Source organism: Tachyglossus aculeatus, chromosome 8 (genome assembly GCF_015852505.1).
Source record: "Tachyglossus aculeatus isolate mTacAcu1 chromosome 8, mTacAcu1.pri, whole genome shotgun sequence".
NCBI lineage: Eukaryota > Metazoa > Chordata > Mammalia > Monotremata > Tachyglossidae > Tachyglossus > Tachyglossus aculeatus.
This window is the reverse complement of record NC_052073.1, coordinates 12,719,507-12,738,998: the sequence shown is the minus strand read 5'-3', so window position 1 is coordinate 12,738,998 and position 19,492 is coordinate 12,719,507. Positions and strand designations below refer to the sequence as shown.

The 19,492-nt window shown below is 44.1% G+C and overlaps 1 protein-coding gene across 1 annotated transcript; it reads right to left on the bottom strand.

The window, feature by feature from the left end:
• Nucleotides 1-418: 418 nt before the first annotated feature.
• PFDN4 (prefoldin subunit 4) lies at nt 419-2,034 on the bottom strand (the record flags this gene model as incomplete). Its single annotated transcript, XM_038750489.1, has 3 exons — nt 419-808; nt 1,419-1,559; nt 1,912-2,034. Coding segments are annotated over 3 exons (396 nt in total), but the record flags the coding sequence as incomplete, so codon positions are not given.
• Nucleotides 2,035-19,492: the final 17,458 nt, after the last annotated feature.

Below are 19,492 nucleotides of genomic sequence, written 5' to 3'. Positions count from 1 at the left end.
TATTCTCGGCTAAGGCCCATCTTCAGACCTATCTGGCTATCATTTTACCAATCTTAATCTTAAGTCAATGATACAAAAGGAGGAAAATAACTTTCAATGGGGATGAGTAAAATGAGGTTTCCCTTACTATCTTTTTCAAAGTATTTTCATGTATATAAATGAAAATAAATATAAATATAAAGTCCCCTGAAACAAACGAATGGCAAAAGAGGGAATTAGAACACACAGTTTTCAGTTTGCTCTATCAATCTGAAAACTGTGTGTTCTAATTCCCTCTTTTGCCATTCATTTGTTTCAGGGGACTTGTCAGCTGATGAACTTATACAATCGGAAGAATAAGACAAATGAGGGACAGATCCTAAGTGCATTTTTTTTTCCAAATTCAAACTATAATGAAAATATAGAAACATGCTGATGGCTAGATTATTTTAATAAAGACAAAACAAAGACCATATCCTTGATATACAGTAACTGTTCTGCAAGTACAAAGTGGAACACAGTTCTTTTAAAAAAATAATAAATAATGGTATGCATCTGCAAATAAGCATGCCTTAATTAGAAACATAAGATTGAAAAGTTCTAAAAAAAGTGACATTGCTTTCAACATCCTATAAAGAAAAGTTATCAATTTTCAAGTGTATTTAACAAATTTATATAAAGCGGCATTTTTCAACATTTAGCTATCATCTGCTTCAAGGTTTATGTTGCTCCCAAATTTGGCATACAACTGAACTTTCAAGTCAGCTAACACTCGCTGGATAGATGTTACTCTTGATTCTAATGCTTCAATCTCGTCTTGTAAATTTTTCTGTAAAATTCAAAAAATATAATATTACGTTAATATTCTTCAATCTATTTTGGAGCATTTTTTGGGAAATGAATGGCTGATATTAATCTGTGAAGAAAGGAAGATTTTTCTAAAATGTAAAGACAGGAAACCAAATGACACAGAAAACCAACTGACATAGGAGAAAGTGATTAGATGACTAATTTTCACCTGACAACTGCTGGTTCTCAAATAGTGCTTGGAAGAATCATAAATATAGTCTATGAGTTTGAACTTTCTCGTCTACTCCTATTTTAGAAAACCTTTTGTCATTTATTATAATTCAACATACCAAAATGTAGTGAGTAAAAATTGCCCATATCTCTGCACCTTAAAGCAGAAATATCTTTATTACATCCTTCATGTTCCCATCACCAGTCTTTCAGAACCATTTTAAGATTGTGAGTCCCCTGAAGAAAAGAGACAGCATCTTACTCATTCTTTACTGTATTCTTCCTCAGTGCTCAGTATAGGACTTTACAAATAAAAAGCATGTAATAAATATCCTCACATACATAATGACAGGTATTTACTGAGTGATAACTATGTGGATGAATATAAAACTATAAACACAAAGAAATGTCTTGCCAACCTTTGCATCTTCCAACATTTCTTGGGTTTCATCTTGGGAATGGCTAATGAAAACATCACCAATTTGATAAGGGATCATTAAAGAATCATCATCCAGCATCATGATGTCATCACAAGCATCCTCCAAGTTCTGCAGTTGTTTCTATATAAAAAAAGTAATCATACCATAACAGTGACAGTAATAATTTTATGACATCTTTAAAGTTACAAAAGTTCTACTTGAAAAGACATGTTCCAGTACAGGGTTCTGGGTATTAATTTAAATTTCATTGTGAAAATAAGTTTCCTAATTACTTTGTAAGTATTACACAAAATTGGAAAGGTATTTGAAATAAACAACACAATCTCCTCTTGGTGATCTAAAATTTCTACAATATTTTCCCTGCGAAGTTAACAGTTTTTAAAGAGTTTCATAAGTCATCATCATTTTAGCTTACGAAAAAAACAACTGCACTGCACTTCCAAAAGTACAATAAGGGTTGTTTTCCTAGTACCTTTTTCACTTCTATTTCTTCTTTCAGCTCTGTGATTCTACTGGTATTTCTAGCAAATTTATTAATCTTCTGTTGATCTTCAAAAGTGACATTGACATCTTCTGCAGCCTGAAAGAAAAGACCTCAGTTTCCGTAAAAAAAAAAAACCACAACTGTAGCTCCTTTTTAATGGAATCATCAGCATGAACACTATCAAACTGTTCCGATTTGAAGATTCTACTGGTATTTCTAGCAAATTTATTAATCTTCTGTTGATCTTCAAAAGTGACATTGACATCTTCTGCAGCCTGAAAGAAAAGACCTCAGTTTCTGTTAAAAAAAAAACCCCGCAACTGTAGCTCCTTTTTAATGGAATCATCAGCATGAACACTATCAAACTGTTCTGATTTGAAGAGCAGCTTGGAAAAATGATGTTCCTTTTTTTTCCTTTTTAATGGAATCGTCAGCATGAACACTATCTATTTACTTTATTTTGTTAATATGTTTTGTTCTGTTCTCTGTCTCCCCCTTCTAGACTGTGAGCCCACTGTTGGGTAGGGACCATCTCTCTATGTTGCCAACTTGTACTTCCCAAGCGCTTAGTACAGTGCTCTGCACACAGTAAGTGCTCAATAAATACGACAATGAATGAACTATCAAATTGTTCTGATTTGAAGAGCAGCTTGGAGAAATGATGGGTTTTTTTCTTCCATTCTACAGTCTAATTGTTACTGAATCAATCCCAAAATACCATCAGTACTACTGTTAACATTTGCTTATGACGTTAAATCTCATATGAAAAACGCTATCACAGGAAGTTGGCAGGTGAAAAATACCAGGAGTGCAGGAAATATCCGGAGTATGGAAAAGCGGGGAACAGTCAGGATTTTTCCTCATCTCCCACTCCCTTCTGCGTTGCCCTGACTTGCTCCCTTTGCTCTTCCCTCCTCTCAGCTTCACGGCATTTATAATAATAATAATAATAATAATGGCATTTGTTAAGCACTTACTATGTGCAAAGCACTGTTCTAAGCGCTGGGGGGGATACAATGTGATCAAGTTGTCCCACGTGGGGCTCACAGTCTTAATCCCCATTTTTACAGATGAGGTAACTGAGGCTCAGAGAAGTTAAGTGACTTGCCCAAGGTCACACAGCAGACTTGTGGTAGAGCCGGGATTCGAACCCATGACCTCTGACTCCAAAGCCCGTGCTCTTTCCACTGAGCCACGCTGCTGCTTCTACACATATACACATACACATATCAGTAATTTTATTTATTTGTATTGATGTCTGTCTCCCTCCTCTAGACTCCAACCTCGTCTACTGTAAGCTTGGCACAGAATTCATTCAGTCGTATTTATTGAGTGCTTACTGTGTGCTGAGCACTGTACTAAGCACTTGGAAAGTACAATTCAGCAAGAGGACCATCTCTGCCCACAACGGGCTCACAGTCTAGAAAGGACGTGCTGCTGATTGAGTACAAGTGCTTGTACTCTTCCCAAGCACTTAGTACAACGCTCTGCACACCCTAAGCACTCAATAAATACAAATGAACGAATATTCGACGTATACTTCTCAATGGCAGGATGGCAGTCATCGCCCGATTCCCGTAGGCACTCAGACTCTCGGTCTGACGCGGCAGTAGCATTTTAATATTCTCCGGTTCTTATTAAACTTTATTTTCACACTAAATTGACAGCGTTTAACAAATATGCTCAGTTAGGTCCATGTTCCTTTTGAACACTGTGTATTTTTTATTTCAGAAAGGACTGCTGAAAACTTTTGTACTGTAAACTGTTGAAACGTGCTTGAGTCGGATTCAAACTAGGTTTTGGCTCAGTGGAAAGAGCACGGGCTTTGGAGTCAGAGGTCATGGGTTCGAATCCCGACTCCGCCACATGTCTGCTGTGTGATCTTGGGCAAGTCACTTAGCTTCTCTGGGCCTCAATTCCCTCATCTGTAAAATGGGGATTAAGACTGTGAGCCCCACGTGGGACAACCTGATCACCCTGTATCCTCCCCAGTGCTTAGAACAGTGCTTTGCACATAGTAAGCGCTTAACACATGCCAATTATTATTACTAGGTTTAAACTTATTTTTAAAAGACACAAAATGCACAAGAAAAGCCACATGAAGGAATGTTACAGCACTTTTTACAATGTGCAGAAAAACTGTTTTAAGGGGCAGATTAGATTATTTTTAATAATAATAGTAATAATAATGATGACATTTATTCAGTGCTTACTATGTGCACTGTTCTAAGCACTGGGGAGGTTAAAAAGGTGATCAGGTTGTCCCACGTGGGGCTCACCGTCTTAATCCCCATTTTACAGATGAGGGAACTGAGGCACAGAGAAGTGAAGTGACTTGCCCAAGGTCACACAGCAGACAAGTGGTGAAGCCGGGATTAGAATCCATGACCTGTGACTCCCAAGCCCGGGCTCTTGCCACTAGTCCTTGCTGCTGCTCATAATAGTGGTGTTTGTTAAACGCTTACTATGTGCAAAGCACTGTTCTAAACGCTGGGGGGGTACAAGGTGATCAGGTTGTCCCACGGGGGGCTCACAGTCTTAATCCCCATTTTACAGAGGAGGGAATTGAGGCACAGAGAAGTGAAGTGACTTGCCCAGAGTCACACAGCTGACAATTGGCGGAGCCAGGATTTGAACCCTTGACCTCTGACTCCAAAGCCCGTGCATATTTTAGACTGTGAGCCCACTCTTTTAGACTGTGAGCCCACTGTTGGGTAGGGACTGTCTCTATGTGTTGCCAATTTGTACTTCCCAAGCGCTTAGTACAGTGCTCTGCACATAGTATGCGCTCAATAAATACGATTGATTGATTGATTGATTGATATTTATTGAGCGCTTACTATGTGCAGAGCATATGTGCGAAGCCCGGCCTCTTTCCCCAGAGCCACGCTGCTCACCTAGTACCCCCACCAGTGCTTAGTACAGTGCTTCGCACATATAGTAAGCGCTTAACAAATCCCATCATCATCATCACCACCACCTCCTCAGGTCAGGGCAGACGGTGGGCCAGGGGGCCCCTCCCTCCCAACTCCCAGAAGCAGCGTGGCTCAGTGGAAAGAGCCCGGGCTTGGGAAGTCTGAGGTCATGGGTTCAAATCCCGCTCCCCCACTTGTCAGCTGTGTGACTTTGGGCAAGTCACTTCACTTCTCTGTGCCTCAGTTACCTCATCTGTAAAATGGGGATTAAGATTGTGAGCCTCACATGGGACAAGATGATTGCCTTGTATCCCCCCCAATGCTTAGAACAGCGCACATAGTAAGCGCTGAATAAATGTCATCATTATTATTATTATTAAAAATAATCTAATCTTTTTCCTAGCGGAAGAGCTTGTGGGAATGAAGCTAGTTTGGGAGCCCACATCATTGAGACAAATTGTAAGATGCTTGTGGATGAGCACCATGTCTAGTAACTTGATAAATTCCACTGATGTTCTCTACACTGTAAGCGTTTTGTGGGCATTCATTCATTCATTCAACCGTATTTACTGAGCGCTTACTGTGTGCAGAGCACTGTACTAAGCGCTTGGGAAGTACAAGTTGGTGACACATAGAGCTGGTCCCTACCCAACAACTGGCTCACAGTCTAGAAGGGGGCGACAGATAAGAAAACAAAACATGCAGACAGGTGTCAAAGTCGTCAGAACAAATAGAAGTAGAGCTAAATGCACATCATTAACAAGATAAATAGAATAGTAGTCCCCATCTGTAAAATGGGGACAAAGACTGTGAGCCCCCCGTGGTACAACCTGATCACCTTGTATCCCCCCAGCGCTTAGAACGGTGCTTCGCACATAGTAAGCGCTTAACAAACACCATTTATATGAGCAGCAGCAAGGACTAGCGGCAAGAGCCCGGGCTTGGAAGTCACAGGTCGTGCGTTCTAATCCTGGCTTCGCCACTTGTCTGCTGTGTGACCTTGGTCAAGTCACTTAATTTCTCTGGGCCTCAGTTCCCTCCTCTGTAAAATGGGGATTAAGGCTGTGAGCCCCACGGGGGACAACCTGATCACGTTGTATCTACCCCAGAGCTTAGAACAGTGCTTCGCACACAGTAAGAGCTGAACAAATACCACTATTATTATTATCATTAGAAGAAGCGTCGCTCAGTGGAAAGCGCCTGGGCTATGGAGTCAGAGGTCATGGGTTCAAATCCTGCCTCTGCTAGTTGTCAGGTTTGGGCAAGTAACTTAGAGAAGCAGTGTGGCTCAGTGGAAAGAGCCCTGGCTTTGGAGTCAGAGGTCATGGGTTCCAATCCCGACTCCACCAATTGTCAGCTGTGTGACTTTGGCCAAGTCACTTAACTTCTCTGGGCCTCAGTTCCCTCATCTGTAAAACGGGGATTAAGACTGTGAGCCCCACGTGGGACAACCTGATCTCCTTGTAACCTCCCCAGCGCTTAGAACAGTGCTTTGCACATAATAAGCGCTTAATAAATGCCATTATTATTATTCTCTGGGCCTCAGTTCCCTCATCTGCAAAACGGGGATTAAGACTGTGAGCCCCACGTGAGGCAACCTGATCTCCTTGTAACCTCCCCAGTGCTTAGAACAGCGCTTTGCACATAATAAGCGCTTTGCACATAATAAGCGCTTAATAAATGCCATTATTATTATTCTCTGGGCCTCAGTTCCCTCATCTGTAAAACGGGGATTCGGACTGTGAGTCCCACGTGAGGCAACCTGATCACCTTGTAACCTCCCCAGCGCTCAGAACAGTGCTTTGCACAGAATAAGCGCTTAATAAATGCCATTATTATTATTCTCTGGGCCTCAGTTCCCTCATCTGTAAAACGGGGATTAAGACTGTGAGCCCCACGTGGGACAACCTGATCTCCTTGTAACCTCCCCAGCGCTTAGAACAGTGCTTTGCACATAATAAGCGCTTAATAAATGCCATTATTATTATTCTCTGGGCCTCAGTTCCCTCATCTGTAAAACGGGGATTAAGACTGTGAGCCCCACGTGAGGCAACCTGATCTCCTTGTAACCTCCCCAGTGCTTAGAACAATGCTTTGCACATAATAAGCGCTTAAAAAATGCCATTATTATTATTCTCTGGGCCTCAGTTCCCTCATCTGTAAAACGGGGATTCGGACTGTGAGTCCCACCTGAGGCAACCTGATCACCTTGTAACCTCCCCAGTGCTCAGAACAGTGCTTTGCACAGAATAAGTGCTTAATAAATGCCATTATTATTATTCTCTGGGCCTCAGTTCCCTCATCTGTAAAATGGGGATTAAGACTGTGAGCCCCACGTGGGACCTCATCACCTTGTAACCTCCCCAGCACTTAGGACACTGTTTTGCACACAAAAAGCGCTTAATAAATGCCATTATTATCATTATTATTAGTCTCTGTGCCGCAGTTCCCTCATCTGTAAAACGGGGATTCAGACTGTGAGCCCCACGTGGGACAACCTCATCACCTTGTAACCTCCCCAGCGCTTAGAACAGTGCTTTGCACACAATAAGCGCTTAATAAATGCCATTATTATTCTTCTCTGGGCCTCAGTTCCCTCATCCGTAAAACGGGGATTAAGAGCGTGAACCCCCCGTGGGACAACCTGATCTCCTTGTAACCTCCCCAGCGCTTAGAACAGTGCTTTGCACACAATAAGCGCTTAATAAACGCCATTATTATCATTATTATTAGTCTCTGCGACTCAGTTCCCTCATCTGTAAAACGGGGATTCGGACTGTGAGTCCCACGTGAGGCAACCTGATCACCTTGTAACCTCCCCAGCGCTTAGAACAGTGCTTTGCACATAGTAAACGCTTAACAAATGCCATTATTATTATTATTCTCTGGGCCTAAATTCCCTCATCTATAAAACGGGGATTAAGACTGTGAGCCCCACGTGGGACAACCTGATCACCTTGTAACCTCCCCAGCGCTTAGAACAGTGCTTTGCACACAATAAGCGCTTAATAAACACCATTATTATCATTATTATTAGTCTCTGGGACTCAGTTCCCTCATCTGTAAAACGGGGATTCGGACTGTGAGTCCCACGTGAGGCAACCTGATCACCTTGTAACCTCCCCAGTGCTCAGGACAGTGCTTTGCACATAATAAGCGCTTAATAAATGCCATTATTATTCATCTCTGTGCCTCAGTTCCCTCATCTGTAAATTGGGGACTAAGACTGTGAGCCCCCCGTGGGCCCACCTCATCACCTTGTAACCTCCCCAGCTCTTAGAACAGTGTTTTGTACATAATAAGTGCTTAATAAATGCCATTATTCTTCTTCTCTGGGCCTCAGTTCCCTCATCTGTAAAATGGGGACTAAAACTGTGAGCCCCCCGTGGGACAACCTGATCACCTTGTAACCTCCCCAGCGCTTAGAACAGTGCTTTGCACATAATAAGCGCTTAATAAATGCCATTAGTGTTCTTCTCTGGGCCTCAGTTCCCTCATCTGTAAAACGGGGATTAAGACTGTGAGCCCCACGTGAGGCAACCTGATCTCCTTGTAACCTCCCCAGTGCTTAGAACAGCGCTTTGCACTTAATAAGCGCTTAATAAATGCCATTATTGTTATTCTCTGGGCCTCAGTTCCCTCATCTGTAAAACGGGGATTAAGACTGTGAGCCCCACGTGGGACAACCTGATCTCCTTGTAACCTCCCCAGCGCTTAGAACAGTGCTTTGCACATAATAAGCGCTTAATAAATGCCATTATTGTTATTCTCTGGGCCTCAGTTCCCACATCTGTAAAACAGGGATTAAGACTGTGAGCCCCACGTGGGACAACCTGATCTCCTTGTAACCTCCCCAGCGCTCAGAACAGTGTTTTGCACATAATAAGCGCTTAATAAATGCCATATCTGGGCCTCAGTTCCCTCATCTGTAAAATGGGGATTAAGACTGTGAGCTCCCCGTGGGACAACCTCTTCACCTTGTAACCTCCCCAGCGCTCAGGGCAGTGCTTTGCACATAATAAGCGCTTAATAAATGCCATTATTATTATTCTCTGGGCCTCAATTCCCTCATCTGTAAAATGGGGACTAAGACTGTGAGCCCCACGTGGGACAACCTGATCACCTTGTAACCTCCCCAGCGCTCAGAACAGTGCTTTGCACAGAATAAGCACTTAATAAATGCCATTATTATTATTCTCTGGGCCTCAGTTCCCTCATCTGTAAAACGGGGATTAAGAACGTGAACCCCACGTGGGACAACCTGATCTCCTTGTAACCTCCCCAGCGCTTAGAACAGTGCTTTGCACATAATAAGCGCTTAATAAATGCCATTATTATCATTATTATTAGTCTCTGGGACTCAGTTCCCTCATCTGTAAAACGGGGATTCGGACTGTGAGTCCCACGTGAGGCAACCTGATCACCCTGTAACCTCCCCAGCGCTCAGAACAGTGCTTTGCACCGAATAAGCGCTTAATAAATGCCATTATTATTCATCTCTGTGCCTCAGTTCCCTCATCTGTAAATTGGGGACTAAGACTGTGAGCCCCCCGTGGGCCCACCTCATCACCTTGTAACCTCCCCAGCTCTTAGAACAGTGTTTTGTACATAATAAGTGCTTAATAAATGCCATTATTCTTCTTCTCTGGGCCTCAGTTCCCTCATCTGTAAAATGGGGACTAAAACTGTGAGCCCCCCGTGGGACAACCTGATCACCTTGTAAACTCCCCAGCGCTTAGAACAGTGCTTTGCACACAATAAGCGCTTAATAAACGCCATTATTATTATTCTCTGGGCCTCAGTTCCCTCATCTGTAAAACGGGGATTAAGACCGTGAGCCCCACGTGGGACAACCTGATCTCCTTGTAACCTCCCCAGCGCTCAGGACAGTGCTTTGCACATAATAAGCAATTAATAAATGCCATTATTATTATTACTATTATTATTCTCTGGGCCTCAGTTCCCTCATCTGTAAAACGGGGATTAAGACTGTGTGAACCCCACGTGGGACAACCTGATCAATCAATCAATCAATCAATCGTATTTATTGAGCGCTTACTATGTGCAGAGCACTGTACTAAGCGCTTGGGAAGTACAAATTGGCATCACATAGAGACAGTCCCTACCCGATAGTGGGCTCACAGTCTAAAAGGGGGAGACAGAGAACAGAACCAAACATACCAACAAAATAAAATAAGTAGGATAGAAATGTACAAGTAAAATAAATAAATAAATAAATAAACAGAGTAATAAATATGTACAACCATATATACATATATACAGGTGCTGTGGGGAGGGGAAGGCGGTAAGGCGGGGGGATGGAGAGGGGGACGAGGGGGAGAGGAAAGAAGGGGCTCAGTCTGGGAAGGCCTCCTGGAGGAGGTGAGCTCTCAGCAGGGCCTTGAAGGAAGGAAGAGAGCTAGCTTGGCGGATGGGCAGAGGGAGGGCATTCCAGGCCCGGGGGATGACGTGGGCCGGGGGTCGATGGCGGGACAGGCGAGAGCGAGGTACAGTGAGGAGATTAGTGGTGGAGGAGCGGAGGGTGCGGGCTGGGCAGTAGAAGGAGAGAAGGGAGGTGAGGTAGGAGGGGGGCGAGGTGATGGACAGCCTTGAAGCCCAGGGTGAGGAGTTTCTGCCTGATGCGCAGATTGATTGGTAGCCATTGGAGGTTTTTGAGGAGGGGAGTGATATGTCCAGAGCGTTTCTGGACAAAGATAATCCGGGCAGCAGCATGAAGTATGGATTGAAGTGGAGAGAGACACGAGGATGGGAGATCAGAGAGAAGGCTAGTGCAGTAGTCCAGACGGGATAGGATGAGAGCTTGAATTAGCAGGGTAGCGGTTTGGATGGAGAGGAAAGGGCGGATCTTGGCAATGTTGCGGAGCTGAGACCGGCAGGTTTTGGTGACGGCTTGGATGTGAGGGGTGAATGAGAGAGCGGAGTCGAGGATGACACCAAGGTTGCGTGCTTGTGAGACGGGAAGGATGGTAGTGCCGTCAACAGAGATGGGAAAGTCAGGGAGAGGACAAGGTTTGGGAGGGAAGACAAGGAGCTCAGTCTTCGACATGTTGAGCTTTAGGTGGCGGGCGGACATCCAGATGGAGATGTCCTGAAGGCAGGAGGAGATGCGAGCCTGGAGGGAGGGGGAGAGAGCAGGGGCAGAGATGTAGATCTGGGTGTCATCAGCGTAGAGGTGATAGTTGAAGCCGTGGGAGCGAATGAGGTCACCAAGGGAGTGAGTGTAGATTGAGAACAGAAGGGGACCAAGCACTGAACCTTGGGGAACTCCCACAGTAAGAGGATGGGAGGGGGAGGAGGAGCCTGCAAAAGAGACTGAGAAAGAACGACCGGAGAGATAAGAGGAGAACCAGGAGAGGACGGAGTCTGTGAAGCCAAGGTCAGATAACGTGTTGAGGAGAAGGGGGGTGGTCCACAGTGTCAAAGGCAGCTGAGAGGTCGAGGAGGATTAGGACAGAGTATGAGCCGTTGGATTTGGCAAGCAGGAGGTCATTGGTGACCTTTGAGAGCGCAGTTTCCGTGGAATGAAGGGGACGGAAGCCAGACTGGAGGGGGTCGAGGAGAGAGTTGTTGTTGATCTCCTGATCTCCTTGTAACCTCCCCAGCGCTCAGAACAGTGCTTTGCACATAGTAAGCGCTTAATAAACGCCATTATTTATTATTATTATTATTATCCTCTGGGCCTCAGTTCCCTCATCTGTAAAACGGGGATTAAGACTGTGAGCCCCCATGAGACAACCTGATGACCTTGTAACCTCGCCAGCGCTTAGAACAGCGCTTTGCACATAGTAAGCGCTTAATAAATGTCATTTTTATTATTATTATTATTATGAATTCCGCCGCCCGTCAGGCCAGGCTTCCCCTCCCGCACCCCGCAGGCCGCGCTCACCGCCTTCTTCATCGTGGCCGCCATCTTGGGACTGAACCACCCCGGAAAAAGGGGGGGGGACTAACCTATCCCCCTCCCCCATTCGACCCCCCCCATTTCTATTAATCACCATAATAGGATATATCTTCTATTTTTCTCCCCCTCGTTGCGTCAATTCTCTGTTCTAAAAGCAAAGGGCCTGCGATCGCGAAGGAAAGTTAGAACATTTTTGGTATCTTCCGTTTAAAGGCGCAGGTCGACGCCCGGAGCGGCTGTGTCGGCCGACGAAAAACCCCGGGTGCAGGGTGGCACGGTGAGCGGCAGGGGGCGACTGAAGCCATCATTCATTCATTCATTCATCATCATCATCATCAATCGTATTTATTGAGCGCTTACTGTGTGCAGAGCACTGTACTAAGCGCTTGGGAAGTACAAATTGGCAACATCTAGAGACAGTCCCTACCCAACAGTGGGCTCACAGTCTAGAAGGGGGAGACAGAGAACAAAACAAAACATATTAACAAAATAAAATAAATAGAATGGATATGTACAAGTAAAATAAATAAATACATAGAGTAATAAATACGTACAAACATATATACAGGTGCTAAGCGCTCGGGAAATACAAGTTGGCAACATATAGAGACGGTCCCTACCCAACAGTGGGCTCACAGTCTAGAAGGGGGAGAATTGTCAGCTGGGTGACTTTGGGCAAGTCACTTGACTTCTCTGGGCCTCAGTCCCCTCATCCGCAAAATGGGGATTAAGACTGTGAGCCCTACGTGGGACGACCTGACAACCTCCCCAGTGCTTAGAACAGTGCTCTTCCCCTCCCCACAGCACCTGTACAAATGTTTGTGCAGATTTATTACTCTATTTATTTTACATGTACACATTTACTATTCCATTTATTTTATTTTATTAATATGTTTTGTTGTCTGTCTCCCCCTTCTAGACTGTGAGCCCGCTGTTGGGTAGGGACCGTCTCCATATGTTGCCAACTTGTACTTCCCAAGCGCTTAGTACAGAACTCTGCATACAGTAAGTGCTCAATAAATACGATTGAATGAATGAATATAAGGTGATCAGGTTGTCCCACAGAGGGCTCAAAATCAATCCCCATTTTACAGATGAGGTAACTAAGGCACAGAGAAGTGAAGTGACTTGCCCAAAGTCACACAGCTGACAGGTGGCCGAGCTGGGATTTGAACCCATGACCTCTGACTCCAAAGCCCGTGCTCTTTCCACTGAGCCACGCTGCTTCTCTATAATAATAATAATTTTGGTATTTGTTAAGCGCTTACTATGTGCCAAGCACTGTCCTAAGCACTGGAGGAAATACAAGGTAACAGTTTGTCCCACGTGGGGCTCACAGTCTTTAATGCCCATTTTCCAGATGAGGTAACTGAGGCACAAAGAAGTTAAGTGACTTGCCCAAAGTCACACAGCTGATAAGTGGTGGAGCCGGGATTAGAACCCATGACCGCTGACTCCCAGGGATCATCGGCAACCCTAAGGACTGGAAGAGGTGGTTGGACTACTAAATAATCATAGTAATTATTATGGTGTTTGTTAAACACTTACTATGTGCCAGGCACTGTTCGAAGTGCTGGGATGGATCCATTCATTCATTCATATTTATTGAGCGCTTACCATGCGCAGAGCACTATACTAAGCGCCTGGAAACTACAAGTCAGCAACACCTAGAGACAATCCCTACCCAACAATGGGCTCACACTCTCGAAGGGAGGACAAAGACAAAACAAGTAAACAGGCATCGATAGCATCAATATAAATAAATAGAATTATAGATATAAACACATCATTAACAAAATAAATAGAATAATAAATTGGTACACATATACAGTAGTGCTGTGGGGCGGAGATGGGGGGTAGAGCAGAGGGAGGGAGTCGGGGCGACGGGGAGGGGAGGAGGAGCAGAGGAAAAGGGGGGCTCAGTCTCGGAAGGCCTCCTGGAGGAGGTGAGCTTTCAGTACGGCTTTGAAGGGGGGGAGTGTACTAGATACAAGATGATCGGGTTGGACACAATCCCCGTCCCACGTAGGGCTCACAGTCTTAATCCCCATTTTACAGATGAGGAAACTGAGGCCCAAAGAAGTTCAAGCGACTTGCCCAAGGTCACACAGCAGACAAGTGGCGGAGGGGGGAGTAGAACCCATGACCTTCAACAAGTGTGTGTGTGTGTGTGTGTGTGTGTGTGTGTGTGCGCGCATCAAAGCGGCGTGGCTCAGTGGAAAGAGCCCGGGCTTTGGAGTCAGAGGTCGTGGGTTCAAATTCTGACTCTGCCACTTGTCAGCTGTGTGACTTTGGGCAAGTCACTTAACTTCTCTGGGCCTCACTTCCCTCATCTGGAAAATGGGGATTAGGAGTGTGAGCCCCCGTGGGACAACCTCATCACCTTGTAATCTCCCCAGTGCTTAGAACAGTGCTTTGCACATAGTAAGCGCTTACTAAATGCTATCATTATTATTATTATTACTCTCTACATCCACGAATGATCTATAAGGGCCCGTACACTTTACTGTCCCCCTAAAGTGAAGAATGTGCATGATTTCACTCTTTATAAACAAGGAAGTAATCTTGGAGAGGTGGCAACAATATTTTTGAAGAATCTTCTAAATACAGCGTATATCATCAAAGTTGAGGCCTTACAAATTTTCAAACATCTGAAGAGATGGCCACCACCTCGACCCCAAGCTTATCCCTCCAAGTAAAGTTCACTTTATATTTGCCTTTCCATTTTTGATGGTTGATTTTTTTAATGCTGCTAGTGACTATAATTTTTGAATGCTGTTTTTCTTTCTGCAGCTGTCCGTCACCACTAGACAGAGAGCTACCTGTGGCTGATTATTTTTATATCTACTCCTGCACTTAGCACAGTGGTTGGCACATAGCATTTGAATAAATATCTTAACCAACCTACGCTTGTGAAGAAATCACTATGACAGTGAAACTAAGGAAAATGGTAAACCATGGAAAATGACAACTAAGTTCGGATCTCAACATCCGTCAAAATCTTACAAGCGATAAACTACTCAGTTTTCTTAGCGAGTTTTTCCTTCTCCTGTAGGGTAGCAGGACTAGATGTCAGTAAACCTGTAATCCAAACTCTGCTTTTTGTTTGCTGAGTGACTTTGGTCAAGTCCGTTAATGTCTCTGTGCCTCAGTATCCCACATCTGTGAAATAGGTATTAAATAGCTCTTTTCTTTCACCTTTAGACTGTGAGATCTTTGTGGAAGAAGGGATATGTCTGAACTGATTATAGGCTATCTAACCCAATCCTCAGCAGAGTGTTTGTCATCTAGTAAGCACTTAATCCACAATTATTACTATTATAGGATGGGGTTTCAAAGAAGCCGTCTTTCCTGTCTTGGTCCCATTGGGTTTAGCACAAATGAATCTGCTCCAGACATTTCACAGTCCATCTAAATCCCAGAAATCAGATGGTTTTGACTTCTGTTCTAGTCTCTATGTAAGTACTTTGTAATGATTAATTCACAGAATTAGATAGCAGCTGGAGTACTCTTGAAAGATTAGGGCTAACATATTTATAAGACAAGCAAAGGCCACTTGGTTCATCAAGGTTCCTTTTCCATTTCCCAGAGGGTGTTATTTTTTATTGGAAATGGCTTACAAGACAAGACACATTATCAGGGAAAGGAAGCAGAACAGTATGCTGCCCAAGAAACTCTTAACAGCTTAACAGCTAAAATATTTGCGAGATCTCAATCTAACTTTTCACCACCTGCTATCTCTCTTTGCTTTCCCACTTATCCCCAACTAAGAAAAGAAACCTCTGTTCATGACTAATGATGATGACCAAGAAGTTGTGAATAGCATAAATCTGTCTATATATCTTGTCTGCGTTGTCACCTTGGGCTGGCTGGCTAGTCCCTTGACTTCTCTATGCCTCAGTTTCCTCACCTCTAAAAAGGAGAGCAAATGCGTGTTCTCTTTCCCCTTAGAGTTAGTGATCCTCATGTGGGGCAGGGTCTGTGACTGATCTGATTGCATTTTATCTACCCTGCGCTTAGTACAGTCCTTGACACATATTCAGTGCTTCACAAATACCACAATTTTTAGCTATTACCCAGTTCCCTCAAACCAGGATTGGGGGGGTTGGGCTGGAACCTGATCCTGACATTCACCTTTCATTCCAAGACTCTCTGCCTTACACTTAATGTTTAGGCGAACTCTCCTAAGACTGGAATCTCATAAGATTGGAATGTTTTAGTGGCCACAGTCATTAGAGCTAAGGATTAATTGGTGCAGACCCTGCGTCATTACCAAATCATCACCCACATGACCTGGTCCTTCTAGTGGCAAAGAAGATGTCAGTTGCACAATCACCCAATTCTCATTAGGAGAAAAGGGTCATAGAGGGATCCCAGTCCCTTCTATGCTCTCCAAGACCTCTTGGAATAGTAGGGAGTGGAGGAAAGAGGAGAAAGAAAAACCTCTGGCATGACTCTAAAAGTTCTGTATGAGGTCATCCCCATTTGGCAGGATTCCTGAGAAGAATCGACAGACATTCCCTGCCATTTAATCATGTGGGGGAAAAAGCAGGAAGAAGAGGGTCTGACAGTAATGAAGAGGAACTTAGAGGGGTACTCAAAGTCCTTAAAAAATTGGCAAGTGCTGCCTTCAGATATTCAATATTCATCTATCTTCAGCATAGAGCATCTACTCTGCACGGAAGTCCTGGACCTCCTCTCTGATGTTCCACACAATCTTGATCCTTTTGCAAAATCTTTCTTATCTATACCTTCTGCTCTCTGGAACAGCCTTTCTTTGATAAGTCATTTTGAAGTCAGGGAGGACAGTTGAGGCCCACAAAGTGGATGAATAGTTAAGTGGTAATGTGCCCTGTGGCCAACTCAATGACCTTGGGTCATCAAACAACACTTCCGTGCTTCATACTTTGCAAGTATGCTTTTATGTTTGAATTCTGCTTTTACATTTGATGCACGATGCTTGCAACTACACCTCAGAGTCTCCACTTTAGACTTTATCAGTATGTTTCATAGATAGAAAGTTAAATGCACTAAATAGCTGATGTGTCAATTCAGATGCCTTCCCTCCCACATCTATGTGTATAAGCATAGGTATATACAAGAATTTTCATTAACATATAATAATTTTCATATATATGTATATATTAATCCTCCCTCTGCCCATCCACCACGCTAGCTCTCTTCCTCCCTTCAAGGCCCTACTGAGAGCTCACCTCCTCCAGGAGGTCTTCCCAGACTGAGCCCCTTCCTTCCTCTCCCCCTCATCCCCCTCTCCATCCCCCCCATCTTACCTCCTTCCCTTCCCCACAGCACCTGTATATATGTATATATGTTTGTACATATTTATTACTCTATTTATTTATTTATTTATTTTACTTGTACATATCTATTCTATTTATTTTATTTTGTTGGTATGTTTGGTTTTGTTCTCTGTCTCCCCCTTTTAGACTGTGAGCCCACTGTTGGGTAGGGACTGTCTCTATATGTTGCCAATTTGTACTTCCCAAACGCTTAGTACAGTGCTCTGCACATAGTAAGCGCTCAATAAATACGATTGATGATGATGATGATGATGATTAATCAGTGGTATGAACTCCTTATCTTCCCTCCCAAACCCTGCCCTCTCCCTGACCTTCCCATCACTACCATCCTTCCCGTCTCACAAGTCCACAACCCTGGTGTCATCCTCGACTCCGCTCTCTTGTTCACCCCGCACATCCAATCCATCACCAAAACCTGCCGGTCTTACCTCCACGACATCGCCAAGATCTGCCCTTTCTTCTCCATCCAAACTGCTACCTTGCTGGTACAATCTCTCATCCTCTCCGACTGGATTACTGCATCAGCCTCCTCTCTGATCTCCCATCCTCCTGTCTCTCCCCACTTCAGTCTATAATTCACTCTGCTGCCCGGATCATCTCTGTACAGAAATGCTCTGGGCATGTTATTCCCCTCCTCAAAAATCTCCAATGACTGCCTGTCAACCTACAAATCAAGCAAAAACTCCTCACTCTCAGCTTCAAGGCTCTCCATCACCTCGCCCCCTCCTACCTCACCTCCTTCTTCTCCTTCTCCAGCCCAGCCCACACCCTCCGCTCCTCGGCTGCTAACCTCCTCACTGTGCCTCATTCTCACCTGTCCCACTGTCGACCCCCGGCCCACGTCCTTCCCCTGGCCCAGAATGCCCTCCCTCCATACATCCACCAAGCTAGCTCTCTTCCTCCCTTCAAAGCCTTAATGAGAGCTCACCTTCTCCAGGAGGCCTTCCCAGACTGAGCCCCCCGCTTTTCCTCTCCTCCTCCCCATCTCCCCCACCCTACTTCCTTCCCCTCCCCACAACACTTGTATATATTTGTACATATTTATTACTCTATTCATTTTCTTTGTACATAATTACTATTCTATTTATTTTGTTAATGATGTGCATATCACTTTAATTCTATTTGTTCTGACAATTTTGACACCTGTCTACATGTTTTGCTTTGTTGTCTGTCTCTCCCTTCTAGACTGTGAGCCCGTTGTTGGGTAGGGACCGCCCCTATATGTTGCCGACTTGTACTTCCCAAGTGCTTAGTATAGTGCTGTGCACACAGTAAGCACTCAATAAATACAATTGAATGAATGATTGATTGGCCTCATCTTTAAATATATGGTTTTCCTTCACATTTGAAGAATTTTACCTATCTATGCAGGTGTGAGTGAAAAGACCATCGCATGCCCTGCAGACCATGTACCAGTAAAGAATGTTCCATGCTACACTGAGCAGTTTGCAGTTTGAAACATCTGATGCTAATTTCAATTTTGCTTAATAAGATTTTGCTAGAATAAGTTTCCATGGTGGGGATTGGCAACTGTCATTTTTTTAAAAATGGTATTTGTTAAGCCAAGCACTTACTAAGCATAGGGTAAGTTCAAGGTTATGAAGTAAGACGCAGTCCTGTCCTGCCTACATGGGGTTCATGGTCTAAATAAGAGGGAGCGGGATTTAATCCCCATTATACAGATGAGGAAACTGAGGTGCAGAGAATTAAGTGGCTTGCCCAAGGTCACATAGCAGAATAGAGCCAGGGTGGTCTTACTGTGAATTCAATAGTCCCAGGTTGTCTCTAAGAAGAGGAAGACCCTTCCAGGAAGAGATGTAACCATCAGTTGTCTTGGTGAGTTGCCTTTCATCAAGAAGTCTAGTTTCACTAATCCTGTAATATTGACTCGATGACTGATTAGTTCATGCACAACAATTGCCATTTTTCTTTCTCGGGTGAAAACCATCTGCAGTTCCTCAGGGCATAATTTCTCAGAATCTAATGATAACATCCTCTTTATTATATCAGGACACCGGTAACCAATAGTGTGGGTCAACGAAGCTATCTTCTTGCAAATATACATTTCCCATCCCATCCCAAGGTTGTTTGAAAGTTGCTCTGTAAATAAAACTTGCCACAGATGGTATCTGTTAGAGGGTAGCGGGAGTCACTATGCGATGGAAACTCGCCTTTTGGACACCGGATTGAATCAGGTCAATGCTGAGATCCCTTTTCCAAAGTCTTTCCTTACACTGTACCTAGCATTTCTCTCCTGTTCAAGTCTCTGTTGAACTGAAGACTCTGCTAACCTCTCTGCTTGCCCCTTCTTCTCCTCTATGTTACCATAAATGCTACCAGCGTGTTATCTCCATCTACAACCCCATTGCTCTAGAGTGATCTTAAATATAGGTTTAACAGTATGTTCATTC